The sequence below is a fragment of the Dipodomys merriami genome, unplaced genomic scaffold (genome assembly GCF_024711535.1).
Source record: "Dipodomys merriami isolate MVZ:Mamm:240054 unplaced genomic scaffold, mDipMer1.0.p SCAF_25, whole genome shotgun sequence".
In the NCBI taxonomy this organism is placed as follows: Eukaryota; Metazoa; Chordata; class Mammalia; order Rodentia; family Heteromyidae; genus Dipodomys; species Dipodomys merriami.
The window spans coordinates 13,501,448-13,521,288 of NW_027203937.1; the positions used below are offsets into that span (position 1 = coordinate 13,501,448).

General features: G+C 45.6%; 2 protein-coding genes across 2 annotated transcripts; one reads left to right on the forward strand and one right to left on the reverse strand.

Moving 5' to 3' along the window:
• The first annotated feature begins 5,710 nt into the window (after positions 1 to 5,710).
• Positions 5,711 to 13,268, forward strand: Ndufc2 (NADH:ubiquinone oxidoreductase subunit C2). The gene is made up of 3 exons (XM_070034926.1): positions 5,711 to 6,015; positions 8,849 to 8,992; positions 13,094 to 13,268. The coding sequence occupies exons 1-3, from the start codon at positions 5,847 to 5,849 to the stop codon at positions 13,141 to 13,143; spliced, it is 363 nt and encodes a 120-aa protein (XP_069891027.1). The 5' UTR covers positions 5,711 to 5,846; the 3' UTR covers positions 13,144 to 13,268.
• Positions 13,269 to 14,040: 772 nt separating this feature from the next.
• Thrsp (thyroid hormone responsive) lies at positions 14,041 to 19,394 on the reverse strand. The gene is made up of 2 exons (XM_070034927.1): positions 18,661 to 19,394; positions 14,041 to 14,948 (listed from the first exon to the last, which is right to left on the reverse strand). Exon 1 carries the CDS (start codon positions 19,120 to 19,122, stop codon positions 18,676 to 18,678), a length of 447 nt encoding a protein of 148 aa, XP_069891028.1. The 5' UTR covers positions 19,123 to 19,394; the 3' UTR covers positions 14,041 to 14,948; positions 18,661 to 18,675.
• Positions 19,395 to 19,841: the final 447 nt, after the last annotated feature.

Genomic DNA, 19,841 nt, shown 5'->3' on the forward strand with positions numbered 1-19,841 from the left:
CATTTGTGTTTCTTTTGGGTTTTTTTGTTTTATGGGCTTCTTTTTTGGTCAGTCGTGGGACTTGAACTCTGGGCTTGGGTGCTGTCCCTGCGCTCTACAGCTCAAGGCAAGTCTCTACTGCTTGAGCCACAGCGCCACTTCCGGTTTTCTAGTGGTTTATTGGAGATAAGAGTCTCACGGACTTTCCTGCCTGGGCTGGCTTTGAACCATGATCCTCAGATCTCAGCCTCCTGAGTAGCTAGGATTACAGGTGTGAGCCACCAGTGCCCAGCTATTTGTGTTTCTTTGACTTCAGGTCAAAGTCCAATATATGTCCAGAAGGAAAATGATTCCAGAGACTAAGAGGTATCACACTGATGCCAACACTTAAGTAGATCCCAGACTTCTGGCCTGATACCCATTTTTCTACTCAATATTCATATTTTTTAAGGTTTACAGAGCTGTAGGTGGTTGTCAACAAATTTTAGAAGATAAAACTAGTTGGACCTGTTCAAAATATTTTGAAATCTAGAATTAAGCAGTCAAAAACAAGATTAAGGCTTGGCACAGTGACTAATGATGGTAGTCCCAGCTATTCAGGAGACAGAGATTCCAAAGATGACAGGTTGAGGCCAGTTCTTGTAAAGAGTTAGATCCTTTCTTAACAAATAAGTTGATGACACACACTGTAATCCTTGCTGGGTGGGAATAGGTAAAAGGATTGCAGTCTAGGCTAGCATGGGCAAAAATGCAATACTCTGGGGCTGGGAAGGTGGCTCAGTGGTAGAGCGCTTGCCTTGCATGCATGAGGCCCTGGGTTTCATTCCCCAGCACTACATAAGCAAAAAGAAAAAAAGCCGGAAGTGGCACTGTGGCTCAGGTGGTAGAGCGCTAGCCTTGAGCTGAAGAGCTGAGGGACAGCACCCAGGCCCAGATTGCAGGCCCCACGACCGGACCCCCCCCCCCCGCCCCCGCAAAAAAAAATGCAATACTATGTCTGAAAAAATAAAGCAAAAAGGGCTGGTGTTGTTGGATCTAGTGATAAAACACCAGCCTAGCAAGTTCAGGGCCCTGAGTTCCAACTCCAGTACTGCAAAAAAAGAAAAAGTATTAACAGAATTTAAAGATGCATAACCCATTTCTTACCTGTCTAATATTTTGAGAAAGAAAGGTGAATCAGACTTGTTCACTGTTTCTTTCCCCAGGAGGAATAAACGTATTGCTGGTGGAATGGTTTTTCTTATGAATGACTGCGGGGAACCGGGGCAAACGCCATTACAAGGCGCCGCCCACTTCCTTGCAGTTTTGAGGTAAACAACTCCATATTAGGCAGTGCTTGGCGGGACGGTGGGTCCTGGGCTTTGCGCATGCGCGAGCCACGTAGAGTCCCCAGCCAATCCCGTGGCACCTGGTGACGGTGAGAGGCAGACGACCAATGATAAAACGACACGTGTTCCTATTCCCTATATAAGCGGCCATGTTTTTGTGCGCGCTCTCTCGCGCTCAAGCTCTCCTACAAACAAGAAGGCTCTCCAATAAAGTGTGATCTGAGAAGACTCCTGGTGTGGTGGTCGTTCTTCCTCGCTGGCCAAGAAGGCGTTCGCCGCAAGTGGTGCCGAAACCCGGGACCCACGCGAGAGGCCGAACAGGAGCCAGAACTCTACACACGGAGAGGAGACGTCGAGTCAAGAAGTACCTCACTGGGTGCCAACGAGACTGACCAGGCTGGTGGAGACTGCAGAAGAACCCCCTCTTGAAAAAGAAGACCCGCAAAATGAAGATGCCATCCACTCGTCTCCTGATGCAGCTGATCCTCCTGCTGTTAGCAACAGTGCTAATAGCAACCCCTGTGATAGCTAAACCAATGATGCTGTGGGCTGTTACCAGGGCGTGGCCAGTTCCTATGCCCCTGCATGCAGACTCCCTTTTTCTCCCCACCTTATTTTCCGCAGATTGTGGGATGGAAGCTCCATGTATGTCGCCTGGGGATCAGTCAACAGCACGACTTAACCACACCAGTATATTTCTTAAAGGGACCTTTTGTTTCTCCCTTCAGGGGAATCATTCCTGCCTGCAATTAAGGCGACGGAATGTGACCTACGTAGAGGGCCAGAACAGCTTTTTTACAGAGGACCCTGAGGTTTTGATTCAGGCATTATCACGCTTAAGTCATCCAAGTAACGTATCCTGGGTCCCCGGTAATTACACCCTCACACTTACAGAGGCCATGGTACCTATACTCGGGTTCACCCTGTAACTCTGGGACAATTTACTGACTGGATTGCCTCTGCGGTGTCCTTTTTCAAAGAGTGGGTGGGAGTCCGAATGTTTTTAGCCTGCTGCCTGGGAGGATGCGTGGTCTGCCTATGGTTGGTCTGTCGCCTTCGAGCCCAAACCAGAAGGGACAAGGTTGTTATCTCGCAAGCATTAGCCGCCTTGGAGAGTGGATCCTCACCCCAGATCTGGCTGTCGGCCCTGAGAGGCAGTTAAGCCTTACCATTCTGCATAGCCTTAGCACCCCGAGGGATCAGGGGATCCCATTGCACCGGGACAGGTATGCAACTTGCAATTTGGGACAGGGTGCGAGGCAAGTGCACTGCACTTGAGGGGGACCATCTCCTCAAGAAGAGCATGCTGGGTTGCAAGTGGGTTGATGCCCAAGATCCCACCTCTGCAAAAAAGGCATCGGACGGGCCTGGTCATCACTGGGGAAGGCACCCCTCAGGCGAAGATCAGTGCAAGGTCCTCTCATTAATGTTTTAGACAGAGGCCCAACCTCTACTCTTACCTGTTGCCAAAAACAAAAAGGGGGAACTGCGGGGAGCCGGGGCGAACGCCATTACAAGGCGCCACCCACTTCCTTGCAGTTTTGAGGTAAACAACTCCATATTAGGCAGTGCTTGGCGGGACGGTGGGTCCTGGGCTTTGCGCATGCGCGAGCCACGTAGATTCCCCAGCCAATCCCGTGGCACCTGGTGACGGTGAGAGGCAGACGACCAATGATAAAACGACACGTGTTCCTATTCCCTGTATAAGCGGCCATGTTTTTTGTGCGCGCTCTCTCGCGCTCAAGCTCTCCTACAAACAAGAAGGCTCTCCAATAAAGTGTGATCTGAGAAGACTCCTGGTGTGGTGGTCGTTCTTCCTCGCTGGCCGAGAAGGCGTTCGCCGCAAATGACTTGCACCAGGAGACTGAAAGACGCACTTAAGTATGAGGGATCTACACCCTTTACAATCCATGCAGCTTCTGTTTGCAGTTAATGGGAGGAAAAAAAATTCCATTCAAATATGACTTTTTGTTCTTCAGTAGTCCATGGAATTATACTTACTGCATGACAGTTAAAAAAAAATGCTTTGACTCATCTATCCTCTTGTGCTCCAAAAAGTCAGACTTTTGTGCTAATGGCAGCTAAGAATGATTTTCTAAGCCTCAGAAACTTGAATCAATACAGTTTCTCTCATAGAAGTCTCATATACACTATCTCTGTTTTGCAGAAAGGTTGATAACAGTGCTAGGATGTTTTTGTTTTTGTTTTTGTTTTCCAAACTCAAGACTCAAAAATAATATGTTTATCCAGGTACTGGTGGCTCATGCCTGTAATCCTAGCTACTTAGGAGGCTTAGATCTGAGAATCACAGTTTAAAGCCAGCCCTGACAGGGAAGTCCTTGAAACTCTTATTTCCAATTAACCACCAGAAAATCAAATGTGCAGCGATGGCTCAAGTTGGTAGAGTGCTAGCCTTAAACAGAAAAGCTCCACAATCAACAACAACAACAAAAACCATACTTGTATGTTAAACAGCTCCTTAAAGGACAAGATCCATCGATTGTAGACATCTCTGTACAAACAAATAGAAAAATAAGCATTTCTCCAAAGAAGATAGACAAGTGGCCCATAAACAAATGAAAAATGCTGAACTGATCATCACAACTATAATGAGATATCATAACCTCATACCCCTTAGGATAGCCAGCATCAAAAGAACAGAAAGCTGGGTGCTGGTGGCTCATGACTGTAATTCTAGCTACCCAAGAGGCTGAGATTTGAGGATCATGGATCAAAGCCAGCCCAGGCAGCAAAGTCCATGAGACTCTTATCTCCAATAAACCCCTAGAAACCAGAAGTGGCACTGTGGCTCAAGTGGTAGAGTGCTCGCCTTGAGCTGAAGAGCTGAGGGACAGCATCCAGGCCCAGAGTTCAAGCCCTATGACCACCACCACCAACAATAAAATTACCATAGGGTTTGATCCCTCGCACCACAATCACTGACCCCAACTTATCCCACCCAAAAGAAAGAAAATAAGAATTCTCACATAATCCAGTGATCCCATGTAATCCTATTTCTAATGTTTACTCCAAGGTATTCAAAGCAGGGTCTCGATATTTGTACACCTGTGTTCACAACTGGCATTATTCACAATAGCTAAAAAGTGAAAGCAACTTAAACATCAGTGGACAAATGGAAATGTGCTTTATACATATTATGAAATACTATTCAGCCTTAAAAAGGAAGGAAATTCTGTCACAAACTATACCTGAATGAACTGAGTGAAATAAGCCAGCCACAAGAAGAGAAATGTTATAGCATTCTATATGTGAGATGTATCTAACATACTCAAAATACAGTAATAAGGATTAGTTGCCAATGTCTGGGAGGTGAAGGAAGAGGAAATTAGTGCTTAGTTTTTGTGTTAGTACTGGTCTTTGAACTCAGAGCTTCACTCTAGCTTTTTTTATTGGGGGGGGGGGTGCTCTGTCACTTTAGCCTTATCTACTTCCAGCTTTTTGATTGCTCACTGGAGATAAGAATGTAACTCAATTTGGTAAAGCATAAGCAAAAAAAAAAAAAAAAGCTCAAAGACAGCTCAAGGCCCTGAGTTCAAGCTCCAGGACTGGCACAAAAAAATAAAATGGATACATCTATGTATCCACCACACAACTTCAAATTTGAGTGTTGCTATCTTATAGGACTTCTTCCTTCTCATGCTTTTCCTTACAGTTTTTTTTGTTTTGTGCTTGTAGTGGGGCTTGAACTTGGGGCTTAGGCATTGTGCCTAGCTCTTATGCTCAGGGCTAGCATTTGAGCCACAGCTCTACTTCTGGCTCTGGTTTTTGGTGATTAATTGGAGATAAGAGTCTCAGGAACTTTACTGCCTGAACTGGCTTTAAACCACAATCCTCAGATCTCAGCCCCCTGAGTATCTAGATTACAGGTGAAAAACTAGCTTTTGTGGGGTATCAATTTATGATTTTCAAGAAGATACCCTTCATGCACACTTTTTGTGTTGGGTGAAAGGTAAATCTTTGCTGAAGGATCCCGAGGAAGAGGTAATTCTAGATAAAGGAACTGGTCTGGAAAAAGGGTAAACATGCAGCAGTAGTACTCACTAGACAGTACGTGGAAAATGAACTATACAACTTGCGGGTAGGGACGGAAGGGAAAGACTAGGACAAAGCTGACATTGTCCAAAAAGAAATGTACTGACTTACGAAACTGCAGCCCCTCTGTACATCACCTCCATAATAACAAATTAAAGGGTTAAAAAAAAAAATGATTTTGCCCAGTTTGGCTCCTTCCACGTACTTCACCTGGTGGTGGCAGACGTCCAAATCTCCACCCTCCCGCCCGTCCGTGCAACCCAACAGGTGAGCCGCGCGGGCCCTTCCGCAGTGCGGAATTTCGGGAAGCGGCTTCCGGCGGAAGCACGCTGGGGGAAGCGTTTGGGCGCTGCACTGCCGCGCTCGCTGCCCTTCAGCGGGGAACTGGGAAGGAGAGCGCAGGCGTCTCCGGCCCGGGCGGAGGTCGAGGTGGTCTTCTTGTCACTAGAGGTGTGAGGCCAGGCCTCCAGGGAAAACGACGTCACCATGATGGACGGACGGCCGGGCCGAGAGCCCTTAAGGTTCTTACCGGATGAGGCTCGGAACCTGCCTCCGCCCAAGCTGACCGACCCGCGGCTTCTCTTCTCGGGCCTTCTGGGTTACGGCGCCGGCCTGTTGGACAACGCGCTCCGGCAGAGGCCTGTTTTGACCAGCGGTGAGCCCGCGCGGGGCCGCGGGGTCGCAGGGCGTCTGGGCCTCGGCCGGCGCCGTGGGGCGCCCTAGCGGGGCGGGGGAGGGGAGGCGATCGGGGGGCGGGGGGCTGCTAGGAAGAGGCGCCTGGAGGCTCTAAGTTCCACCTGTCTCGCGCTGTGCGCTCCACGCTCGGTCTACCTTATTCGTTTTTTTGCTTGAGGAAACTAAGAAGCGAATCTCAGAAGGACCCTGGACTGCCCCCTGTCAATTTGCTGAGGGCAAAAATGAGCGTCCTTCTTTAAGCCATGGCACTGCTCACACTTAGTGGGTATCCTAACATGGAGATCTCAAAAACAGCGTGGGGAGGGGTTACCCACAAATAATACAAGAGAGGTTAAAGCAGCCTGCCCAAGGTCACATGGCTAAACATAGCAGAGCCTGTTTGTAAAGCTCGGTGTGTATGCTTCTCAGACTTCCTGGATATGACAGTATTCTAGGGATTTTTGTTAACATGCAGATTCTGATTTCATAAGGTTTAGAGGAGGAGCCTGATGTTATGATCTTCCAGGTACTAGCCTGGGGCTGTGGCCTGTAATCCTAGCTATTTAGGAGATTGAGATCTGAGGATTGTGGTTCAAAGCCAATCTGAGTAGAAAAATGCCTGTGACTCCATCTCCAAAATAACCAATAAAGAACAGGGCTGAAGGCATGGCTCAAATGGTAAAGCACCAGCATGAAAAGGAAAAAAAGCCAAGCAGAGATTGAGGCGCAGCATTCAAGCCCTGGTACCTGCATACCCACATTTTCACAATGTTGTTACTGCTCTTAGTCTAGGGACCATACTTAGAATAGGAGGCTCAACACTGAGCAACGTGTATTTCCTATTATGTCTTGGCCTTCTGTCAGAATTCTGTTGATAATGATTGATACAGTACCTGTGCTGAGAACAATGGATCTTTTTGGAAAAGATATTTTTTTAACTCAGCTTTGATTATTAGGCAGAACTTAGAAAATGAGCAAGCATTCTAGGTCTTTGGGAATAGTAGAAGCAAGTAGAGGTAAGGACCTATGATTGAGGAGCATTTGATTTTAGTGTACAGGTAGGGTAATGAAAAGAGGCTACAAAGATTAGGTAGGTGGGTGACAATTCTCTAGATAGGCAAGCTTACGAGCTTCTGAGAGCTGGAGGAGTGCAGTGATCAAAGCTGTGCTGTAAAGTCACTTTGTCAGCAGTACGAAACATGAATCTGAGCTAAGCAGCACAGAGAGAAAGAGAATGAATTCAGAGGCTCAGGCAACTAGAAATCACCCCATTTGAGCCTCTTTCTATGTCATACCTGGAGGTCAGCTCTGAGCCTATGAAGCTGCCATGCTTAAATAGTGAAATCCCATCTCTTTGTACCTGACCCCTCAGTACAGAATGACCTTTGTCCATTTCCATCTCTGGGAACATGAGGTTGTCTCCCTTTTCACCCCACACTTGGCCAACCTGTCATAGGTATAATGAAAAGAACTCCACTTGGGAGCGATATAGCTGTGTTCCACTGCTTTCCAGCAGTCATTTTAGGTGTTCAGAGCCAAAGTTTTCCCATCTACAAAACATTAATTTGTACATGTTTGTTGTGGGAGTGAATGAGGTTCTATAGATAAAATGTCTAATACACAGAAGGTCCTAAGCAAGTTCCTTTTCTTTATGATGAATTGTTACACAGACAGTTAACCATTTATTTGTTCAACATTGACTTAACTTTTCTCTAGGTTACTGGGTGTGTGGGATGAGAAACAGCACTCTTGTCCTTAAGTAGCTTCTAGTGAAGTCAAGGAGGCAAATAAGTAAATAATCCATTACTGATCTCTGTGTGAAGGTACATACTTTGATAGAGACAGAGTGAGTAGAGTGCTTTGAGAGCAAGAAAGTGGTACAGATGGGAGGAAGAACATTCCAGAGAAAGTAAAAGTTGACCAAAATATGAAATATATACCACTTACTCTCATTTCATTGTTGTCAGTTTAGCATTTCTGAGAGAAGAGCAGAGTAGCCATGTGGTTCTAGGGATGTTTTCTAATCCTGAGGAATGTAAGTCAGTGTCCTGAGTTCCTTCAATTTCCCTAGATGGTCTTGGAAATTGTAGATTTTGAAGACTTTATTGAAAGCATTCTCCTCAGCAGCATTTATTGGTTGCATATCATGTCTGCTTAGCTCAGTGTATGAGATCGTGAATTCAGTTCCCAAGTACCAAAACCAAACAAACAAAAAACCCTTGGTCCCATTGTTGATTAGTCCTGTAATCTTGGCTACTCAGGAGGCTGAGATGCGAGGATTACAATTTGAAGCCTGGGCAGAAAAGTCCCTGAGACTTTTGTTTCCAGTTAACCAGCAAAAATGTTGGACTGTAAGTATAGTTTACAATAGAGCACCAGCCATGCACTGAAAAAGCCAGGTGAGAGCACAGAGTCCTGAGTTCAAGCCCTGATATTTGCATGGATAGGTAGATAGCCAGTGTAGAATGTGTAACTCAGCCATATACCACCAGTCCTGAGTCCTGCTAAAAAAAAAACAAACCAACAGGCTGATATCTGGGGATCATGGTTCAAAGACAACCTGAGCAAGAAAACCCATTTAACCACAGAGAAGCCAGAAATGGAACTGTGTCTCTCATGGTAGAATGCCAGCCTTGAGCAAAAAAGCTAAGGGATGGCACCCAGACCCTGAGTTCAAGCCCTAGTTCTGGCACACACACACACAAAGAAAAAAAATCTTGGAAAAGGTAGCATAAGAGTTGATGATACACCTGAACTGTTTAAAAAATGTAATCCTTTATGTACAATGACTAATTTTTACTTTTTAATTTTAGGTTTGCATCGCCAGCTTCTATATGTTACTTCCTTTTTTTTTGTTGGATATTATCTTTTAAGACGTCAAGAGTATATTTTTGCTTTGAGGGACCACGACATGTTTGCATATATAAAATCACATCCAGAAGATTTTCCTAAAAAAGGTATTTCAAGTTAATTGTGAAAAACCTTTCTTTATTCTGCATCATTTTCCCTGGTTAATCGTATCGGTGATGTGGCCTCTGGTACTTCTTTCCTATACTGGCTCCCCATCTTTCTCTTGAGCTCATGTGTCCCAGACTGGACTAGAAGTCACCCTGTAGCCCTTGAACTTGTGATCTTTCCACCTCTGCCTGTACTACCATGCACAGCTTCTCCTTGAATTAATTTGTCCAGTTTCTGACTAATTCTTTGTACCTCTTGTTTTCCCTTGGACAGTAAATGAAATTCATGTTCCCTCTGTCTTCCCAAACCATCTGCTCAAGTTTGAACTCTCCTCTCTTCCCATGGCTATTCCCCTGGTGATAATCTCTTGATTGGATGCTGAGCTTAACTCTAGTTCATTTCTGCCTTTGGCCTTACTTTTGCTAACAACAGGTCTGATCACACCTCTGTTTAAAATAGCTATTGAAGTTGGACACTGGTGGTTCATATCTGTAACCCTAGCTACTCAAGAGGCCGAGATCTGAGGATCAAGGTTCAAAACTAGCCCAGGCAGGAAAACCCATGAAACTCTTTATCTCCACTTAAGTACCAAAAAGCCAGATATGGTGCTATGGCTCAAAGTGGTAGAGTACTATCCTTGAGCACAAAAGCTCAGGGATGGGGCCCAGGCCCTGAATTCAAGCCCCAGGACTTGCACAAAGATAGATAGATAGATAGATAGATAGATAGATAGATAGATAGATAGATAGATAATAGAGAGATAATAAAGCTATTGATTGCCCCATAGAATAGACTTCTTAGGGTGGCACATTTCCTATTCTCTGGTAGAAATACTGCCATACTATGTCTTCCTCTCTAGACTATTGCCTCATCTTTATTTCCCCAGCTTCTAGCACAGAGCTTTCACAGAGCAAGTAACCCTGTCTCTTCTCCCATCATTCATCTCTTCCAGGGTGCTACCAGGAAAATCCTAGCTGAAAGGTGAAGGCTTAAACAGAGAACAGGGATAAGCTAGGAGGCCAGCAGTTGATGTAGCCAAGCTCTTTGTATTCTTCTTTCTCAGTGCAGGAAGCTTGGGAAATGTTTGTCCTCAGTCTGCCCTGTATTACTTAGACTGTGTTATACCTTCCTCCTGATACATTCTTCCTCCTCTGGCTCCATGCGCAAAGCAAATTCCTCTTCAAGATTTATCATCAGTGAAGCCTTCTGCCACTGAATTTCCCTCATCATACATTGTAGGATCAGATTTTTAATCTGTTTTTGTGCTTGTCCTGGGACTTGAACTCAGGGCCTGGGTGCTGTCCCTGAGCTCATGTGCTTGAAGCTAGTGTTCTACCACTTGAATCATATCTCTATTCTGGCTTTTTTGGTGGTTAATTGGAGACAGAAGTCTTAGGCACTATCCTGCCCCAGATGGCTTTGAACCATGATTCTCAGATCTCAGCCTCCTGAGTAGCTAGGACAGGTGTGAGCCACCAGCACCCAGCAGTAGGATGAGTTTTATTGCTTGTTGTTATCTATGTGTACACACAGGTGAGTATATATATATATACTCTTTGTAAACTCTTTGTATTTAACCTGCCAGGCTTTTTAAAAAAAATTTTTTGAGACAGTGACTTACTGTATAGCTTGGGCTTTCATTGAACTAAAGATCCTTCTGCCTCCATCTACCACTTGCTAAAATTACAGGTGTAGGGGACTGGGAAGGTGGCTCAGTGGTAGAGTGCTTGCCTTGCATGCATGAGGCCCTGGGTTCAATTCCTCTGCACCACATAAGCAGAAAAGCCTGGAAGTGGCACTGTGGTAGAGCACTAGCCTTGAGCTGAAGAGCTGAGGGACAGTGCCCAGGCCCAGAGTTCAAGCCCCACAACTGACCCAAAAAAAAAAAAAAAAAAAGATTACAGGTGTGTACCACCATATCTAGCTTTAACTAGGACAGTTTGTCTTACCAGAGTTTCCAGTGTTTTGACACAGATTCTTATTAAATACATGAATGAATATTTCAGTAACAGAAGTGACATTTTTGATATTTGATAGATTAAAAAAAAAATACAGCTTGGGAAGCCAGGCACTGGTGGCTCACACCTATAATACTAGCCACCCAGGTGGCTGAGATAAGAGAACCACAGTTTGAGAGCTTGTTTGGAGGTTCTAGCAGGGGAGCGCAGCTACTCGTATACCCTTGACCGAAGACCGGTCCTCCTCTATCGGGGATGGTCGTCCTCTTCGACCAAGCGCGCAGCTTCGGGAGGGACGCACATGGAGCGGTGAGGGAGGAAGGGGACACCCGCCTAGCCAGCCAGATGAGCCGAATCAACCCTGGCGATCAATGGGGTGACAGATGTCGCAGCCAGATCGCCCTCACATCCGAGAGAACCACAGTTTGAAGCCACCCTGTGCAGGAAAGTCCATGGGACTCATCTCCAATTAACAACTAGAAAACTGGAAGTACAGCTGTGGGTCAAAGTGATAGAGTGCTAACCTTGCAAAAAACCTCAGGGACAGTGCCCCCATCCCCTGAGTTCAAGCCACAGGACTGACAAAAAAAATACAACTTTGAGCTAGGGATGTTGTAGAGCACTTGTCTAAAATGTGCAAGGCTCTAGGTTTGATGGGAGATACAATTTTGTTTGTTTTTTTGCCAGTAGAAAGCCATGTAGAGGGATGTATCAGGAATGGGGAGTACTCAGATATTAGGGCTGGAAGGAATCTTTGGGAAATATTGTTTCCTAGAAGTGAGGCCTAGTGGCTGAGAGTCTTTTTTTTTTTTTTTTGGTCCAGTCTTGGGGCCTGAACTCTGGGCCTGGGCGCTGTCCCTCAGCTCTTCAGCTCAAGGCTAGCACTCTACCACTTGAGCCACAGCGCCACTTCTGGCTTTTTTCTTTTTGCTTATGTGGTGCTGAGGAATCAAACCCAGGGCCTCAGGCATGCAAGGCAAGCGCTCTACCACCGAGCCACCTTCCCAGCCCAGTGGCTGAGAGTCTTTAGCCCCAAGACTTCTGGATCTTTGCCTAGGTATTTCTAATCCCCTCCATAAGCAGGAGGGAACTAATGTCTAGATAGCCTCACAGCCTCCTCCTGTCTCTGGAGTAGCAGAGCCCTGGCACGTGTGCCAGGCGCCCCCTGCACTGACAGCAGGGCCACAGAGGCCTTGGCCACCTCAGCTACTGGTCTCCCCTAGCTTATCCCTGCTGATCTGTTTATTCCTCCTATACCCTTCAACCAGAATACCCCCAGCAGCACCTTGTCTATCCTGCCAACCATGTTATCACCACAGATTCATAAAGAACATACCAATAATTAACAAATTCTTGTTTAGGACAAGTAAACAAAGAAATTCTTAGGGGTCTGTATTTATCCGTTAGATCTACATTAGAGTAGGTAATTTATAAACAATAGGAAATTGTTGTCACAATTCTGGAGGCTGCTGGGAAGTTCAAATCAAGGAACCAAGAGTTCACTATCTGGTTTACTGGGCTTCCTGGGTGGCACCTTCTTGCTCTGTTTTCATATTTGAAGGGACAAAGAAGGGCTGGGACCATTGCTCAAGCGGCAGAATGCTTGCCTAGTATGTATGAAATCACGAGTTCAGTCCCTAGTATACGGGGAAAAAAGTACAAAGACAAGCTCTCGTGTATTTTAGAAGGGAATTAATCCCATTTGTAACAGGATGACCAAGTCACCTCCCAAAGGCCTCACCTCTTAACACTGTAGCTTGGAAACTAGGTTTCAACATGTGAATTCTTTGGGGGACACAAACATTGAGACCATAACAGGTAAGATTAAGAATGTAATTTATTTTGTGTGTGTCAGTGTGTCAGTTCTGGGGCTTGAACTCAGGGCCTGGGCACTGTCCCTGAGCTTTATTGCTCAAGGCTAGCACTTTACCACTTGAGCCACAGCTCCACTTCCAACTTTTTTGGTGCTAATTGGAAATAAGAGTCTCATGGAGTTTCATGTTTGGGCTGTCTTTGAACTTCAATCCTCAGATCTCAGCCTCCTGAGTAGCTAGGATTATAGGTGTGAGCCACTGACCCCCAACAAAAAATACAATTTTTAAAACATAATTTTGAAAATAAAATTTTCATGCTCTTTTATAGAAAAGAAAACCTACAGTGAAATTCTTGAAGAATTCCATCCAGTACGTTGAAGTCTTCAAAAACTTGCTTCTATTTCCTCTTATTTCTTAATTTTATGGAACATGTTTCCATGACAACTGGTTTGTGTTAATCTAGATGTTAATACCTATAATTAAAATAGTTATGACTACTCTGACTCGGGGTTTTTTGTTGTTTGTTTGTTTGGCATTACTAGAGTTTGAATTTGGGCCTCACTTTTCATAGGCAGGTACTACTTCTCAGCCATTCATCCAGCTCTTTATCATGCAGGTTTGAGGGGGGTGGGGACCGGGGAGGGTGCTGATCCTGGGACTTGAACTCAGGGCTAAGGAGCTATCCTTGAGCATTTTCACTCTCTGCCCTTGAGTAACAGTTCCACTTCCGGCTTTTCTGGTACTTAATTGGAGATTAGTTTTTCGGACTTTCCCAGGCTGGCTTCAAACCACAGTCCTTAGATCCTAGCCTTCTGAATAGCTAGGATTACAGGTGTGAGTTATCAACACCCAGCTCTGCTGATTATTTTTGAGATTGGGTCTTGTTTCATGCCTGGACTGTGTACCACTTGTTTTAGGTTTACAGGTTTTAGCTGGGATGACAGGTTGATGCGACCACTCTCCCCACAGCTTCATTTGAGATGGAATCATAGACGTTTCTGCATACACTGGCCTGGAATGTCAGTCCTCTCAGTCTCAGCCTCCTACATAGTTTAAGATGACAGACTCAAGCCACCTCACTCAGCTTTATTGCTTATAACTTGGAGATAAGAGTCTCACAGACTCCTGCTTGGCCTGGCTTTGAACCATGATCCTCAGATCTCAGCTTCCTGAATGGCTAGGATTATATATATAGATAACTGACTTCTTCCGTCTGTGACATTTACTGCAGGTGATTGGATTGAAGCATTCTTATTCACTTGAGCCATACCCCTATTCCAAAGCTATTATTTATTGCTTAATCAAATCCAAAGGCTTATCCCCCAAATTTTTATTTTCAAGTTTAGATTTTGTAATCAGGTTTTAGAGATTAGGAAAACATACATACACAAACTTACACAATGATTCTAAATTGGGTGGCAGTATGTATAGTGCCAAATGGTTTCTGGCCAAAATCCAAAGAATTCTGCCACTTGTTAAAAAAAAAAAAAAGTGAAACTATAACTGTCAGAGAAAGGGCTTGAGAAATAATGAAATGTGTAAAAACAGGTGGTTGGTTTTAGATTTTTTTATTTGTTACTGCAATAAATAGGTTTATGGTTCACCGGGACACTTCAGTGATCAGCAGGTATCAGGTGAGCCACTCACCTCTTAGTTCTAGAAGATAAAAGGGAAGGAACAGAGAAAATACGGAGGACAGTGTGAGAAAAATAGCCCATTAATGGCTCTCATAAGTCAGGTGCTTTTGATTTGTCTTGCGTTATTTTTGTACTTGGTGAGGTAGGTAACCGTATTCCTATTCTACACCTGCAGGAATCTAGACTCCTGTGTGAATAACTTGTCTGAGATCACAGAGTGGATAACTGCCAAGAGGAGGGATGTAAGCATTGCTCATGGCCAACACGTTGGCTCTTTCTACTGTTCCACACTAGACATCAGACTAACATCCAGTCCCTCTTGAACCACACTGGCCACCATCCTGAGCTGCATGAGGGAGTTAAAAATTGCAACAAACATCCTCAGATGGGCCAGTGATTGGATTCCAAAAATTGGTTCTTGGAAGAAGGTCCAGAAGCATCCCTGAGACACAAGCCGCCTTCACTTCCAGCTGCCAATCCCAGTCTTGCTGCTCTCCAGGCTGATGAACTGCTTGCTGTGAGTCATCCCCACTCGGGGAGAGTGACCTGTGGAGAGCATAAAAATTTTAAAAGCCAGATCAGTACAAATGCAAACAACTGAAGTGCTGTCACATGCCTACTGAAGTAGAAAGTGCAATGAAAAACAAATGTTGACATTGCTTTTGGAAATTTGGCAGCACTTCTGGAAAGTCAAACTATCCTAGGATCACTTGTTTGACTTCTTCACATTTATTTTTGTGCCAATCCTGGGGCTTGAACTCAGGGCCTATGCATTTTCATTGAGCTTTGTTCGAGGTTAGCACTCTACCACTTTGAGCCACAGCTCCACTTCTGGCTTTTTGGGGTGTTTAATTGGAGAAAGTTTCATGATCTTTCTTGCCCAGGCTGGTTTCAAACTGTGATCCTTAGATCTCAGTCTCCTGAGTAGCTAGGATTACAGGCGTGAGCCACCAGCAGCACCTTGCGGAATTATTGCCACAGTATTAGATAATGCTAATTCCCAATCCTGCTCCCAGCTAAGACTGCAGAATTCTGAGACTGTAAGGATCAGAAAATCCGCCGTGTGGACATAGGGAGTGAGATTAGAGTTAGACCAAGATTTTGCAATTTACTCAATCTGTAGTTTGCTTTACTTCTCAGAACTCCAGGGTTTTTGTTTTTATTTTTTTTAATCTGTTAAAGGTAATAGTTCATTAGATAATTAATAGGCAAGTGATTTACACACTACTCAATGCTAGTTGTTATTTTTACGGCCATTATCCTGCAGTGAGGAGACGAACCCAAAGCCAAGGCCTCACAGCTCATTAGTGCTGGAATCAAGACAAGACTCAGCTCCCCTGAGGCCCCTGGCTTAATTCAAGAACCTTTGGGGGAAGTGGTGCTGTGGCTCAAGCGGTAGAGTGCTCACCTTGAGCTGAAGAGCCCAGGAACAGCGCCCAAGCCCAGAGTTCAAGCCCTACGGCCAACCAAAACAAAAAACCTTTGGGCTGGTCACGGGTGGCTCATTCCTGTAATCCTAGCTACTCAGGAGACTGAGATCTGAGGATCACAGTTCAAAGCCAGTCCAGGCAGGAAAGTCCATGAGACTCTTATCTCCAATAAACCACCAGAAAACCAGAAATGGCGCTGTGGCTCAAGTGGTAGAGTACTCACCTTGAGCTGAAAAGCTGAAGGACAGCGACCAGGCCCAGAGTTCAAGCCCCAGGACCGACAAAAAAAAAAAAAATTGGAAGGCAGTCCAGGAAGCCTCAAGGGGAGCCAAAAACAGGGTTGAAGTTCAGTTTGGCTTTGAGCTGAAGAAAGTACCTGAAATTATTTTTCTGTAGGCCCTGTGGGGGAAGTGGCCATTTCATTAACCCAGAATAGCAGAGTGGTATGATGGACAGAACACTCAGTTCAAAGATGGAGCCTACCTTGTTTTTTGTTTTTTTTTTTTTGTTTTGTTTTGTTTTTTGCCCAAGCTGGCCTTGAACTTGAAATCCTTTTGCCTTAGCCTCCTAAGTACTGGGATTACAGGCATGTATCACTGTACTTGGATCTAGTCTTGGTTTTGTTCTCTTCCTATATACATTTGAGTCATGTAGCCTCTCTGGCTTTAATTCCTTTACTAGTAAATGAGATAAAAATCCTGTTCCATATTACCGACCTTAGGAACCTTTGAGGTTCTGATGGATATGGATGTGGTTTATAACTGATGAAGCTAGTTTATCATGAAGCATGGGTGGCAAGTAGGCTGGGGATGTGACGCAGTGGTAGAGCCATAACCTACTTGCACAAGGTCCTGGGTCTGAATCCCCAGTGCTACAAACAAAACAATAAACCAGACCTGGCAAGTGCCATGGTCCAGTTTCTCCCATTCGTTACTCATGAGGGACACTCACAAATGGACCAAGCCCACTTGCCTCCTGTGCCACCGCCAGCTTGGGTAGCTGCCCACTCGCACCTGACAACCCAACCCCTGTGGGGATATCTGGGCTCAGACTCCAGCGCACACGCATGTGAGCACACAGCAGGGCTTCCCAGCACCTTGGTGCTTCCACACTGAGTGAGTATGGGGCAGTTCAAGTCTCAGTGTCCAGTCCCTTGGCTTTCCTTTAGGCTGGTTGCAACCTGGAAAGGCAAGTGCACCCCTGCCCATTGCAAAGGGGGTACCATAAGCAGCCTCAACAGCATGCCTCATAAGTACACTTTTGCAAGTTCTATGACTTGATTAGACACTGGAACGCACTGCCACACACACAGATTTCACAACGTACACCTAAGCCAATACACCTCCCTTGGGTTAAGTGTCTTCATTTGCAAAATGGAATTAAACTCATCTTTCTTTCTTTTTTCTTTTTTTTTTTTTTTTTTTTTTTTTTGTCGGTTGGGGGGCTTGAACTCGGCCTGGGCACTGTCCCTCAGCTCTTCAGCTCAAGGCGAGCGCTCTACCACTTGAGCTACAGCACCACTTCCGGTTTTCTGGTGGTTTATTGGAGATAGGAGTCTCACGGTCTCTCCTGCCCGGGCTGGCTTTGAACCGCGATTCTCAGATCTCAGCCTCCTGAGTAGCTAGGATTACAGGCGTGAGCCACCGGCGCCCGGCAAACTCATCTTTATTCCTTTTTTTTTTTTTTTTTTTTGCTAGTCTTGGGGCTTGAACTCAGGGCCTGGGCACTGTCCCTGAGCTTCTTTGGCTCAAGGCTAGCACTCTACCATGTGAGCCACAGCGCCACTTCTGACTTTTTCTGTTTATGGGGTACTGAGGAATTGAACCCAGCGCTTCATGCATGCTAGGCAAGCACTCTACCACCAAGCCACCTTCCCAGCCCCTTAAACTCATCTTTGATGGTGAAGGATGATGGCACACATCTTTTCTTCCCAGCACTTGGGAGGCTGAGGCAGGAGGATCATGTGTTAGAGGCCAGGCCAGACTACATAAAGAGACCCTGCCTCAAAAACAAAACAAAAAATACCATCTTTGTAGGATGACTGTGAGGAATAAATAAAATGTTTCTATGTTGAGTGTGTGATGGCTGCATTGGCACTTCGCTTGTGCTTAAAGAGAAGCTACGGATGCCTGGATGGGCCTTAGTGGTATGGCACATTCCCTGAATTATATACAGTTATCTGTATACCTAAACTAGAGCCCATAGCTTTCATCAGATTCTGTGTGTGTGTGTGTGTGTGTGTGTGTGTGTGCGCGCGCGCGCACGCGTGCACATGCCCATGCCAATACTGGGGGCTTGAGCTCAGGTCCTGGGTACTGTTTCTTAATTTTGCACTTAAGGCTATCATTCCACCACTTCAGCACACCTCCACTTCTGGCTTATTTGTGCTTAGTTGGAGATAAGAGTCTCAGACTTTCCTGATGGTGCTGGCTTCAAATCATAAGCCTCAAATCTCAGCCTCTTAAGTAGCTAGAATTACAGATGTGAGCCAGTGGTACCCAGCTTCTAATCAGCTTTTTAAAGAAGTCAGCTGAGAGAATGTTTGCTCAATTCACACATTTACATGTATTCATACTTACAAATAAATGCACACACACACAAACACATAATGGTTCCATTAAGGCTCATCATATTCATGCATACTGGGTTAGCTAACTGGTAGGGCTGCCCCAGTCTCAGGTGCTCCCCAGTGATGCTCTGAATACCTTGATGTAAAGACAGCTATCACTGAGCCAAGCTGTCCCCTTCCCATTAGGTGATACCACTACTTCCTCTCCCCCTCCCCTAAATATCTCTCAGAGGACTCTAGCATGGCCACCATTACCTACCCTAGAGTTCTCAGCCTACAGGATCTGGCCTGTCAATTCCTGGTACTTCCTTGTCACCTCCTGGGCTTTCAGGGTAAGGTGGGTCAGGATGTGATGAAGGCTGGAGAAGTGCAGGTGGAACCGGGCCTCCAGGTCCAACTCTGAGACTCTCTCTTCCTGGGCCTCCACTCTCTCGGCAATTTCATTCTCAGCCTTGTCAGTGTGGACACCTGCCACCTTGGCCAGCCACTCTTCCTTGGGGAGCATCCCATGTTCCACTTCCAGGCAGATGGTCTTGAGCATGGTGAAGTAGGTATAGAGATCAGGGGTGTCCTGTGCCCGGTCCCCAGGCCCATTCAGCTGTACATCCTGCAGGAGGCTGGGTATCATCACCACCTGCTCCATATTGTGTACCACAGCTGAGTACCGATCCATGACAGTCAGCAGGCAGTTGTTAGGGTAGCGTTTGTTTAGCACCTGCATGGTTGCCTGCTTCCACAATCTGAGTCCGGCAGACGGTTTCAGCACTATTTCTAGGCTTTGGATCTAATGGCAGCTTGACAGGATGCCAAGACCTGGAGGCTGGTTGAACACAGCCCCATTTTAAGCCAATCCCAGAGTATGGGATCCAACGTCTGCATCAGGTGATCCATCTGCCCAGGGGTAGACCTGCCAGCCTTCTGCTTGCCATTTCAATGCTGCATGATTACCTCAGCAAGAGCCCAGTTCTTCCTTTAGGATCATGCAATGCCAGATAGAAGAAAGCTTTTCCCCTTGCCAACTGGTTCATTGGACAGCAGGGCAAGCGATAGTTCTTCCAGGTCACTTGCGGTCAGGCCTCTTTGCTGCCTGCCAAGGGTAGCCTCTGAATGCTCAGAGTTCACTTCCTCAATCTGGGTGCCTCATTGTGAAATGAACAAGGAAGGAGAGTCCTGAAATAAAACCGCATACATGTGGACAAAGAACACTGAAGTCAGGGCTTAGATATCCACCAGAAAGGGATCTAGGCCATGCTCAGGTTCTGATGGGCTTTCTTGTAGAGAATGATTTTCACCATGTGTTCTATTATGAACAAATCTCTTTGCAAGACACAGTAGCCGGGTATGACCTCAATCAGCCAGCAGGGTTAAAAAATTATATAAAATTGCTTCCTAATGAATAGAAAAGTCTTTTTTTTTTCAAAATCAATATGTAAGGTTAAA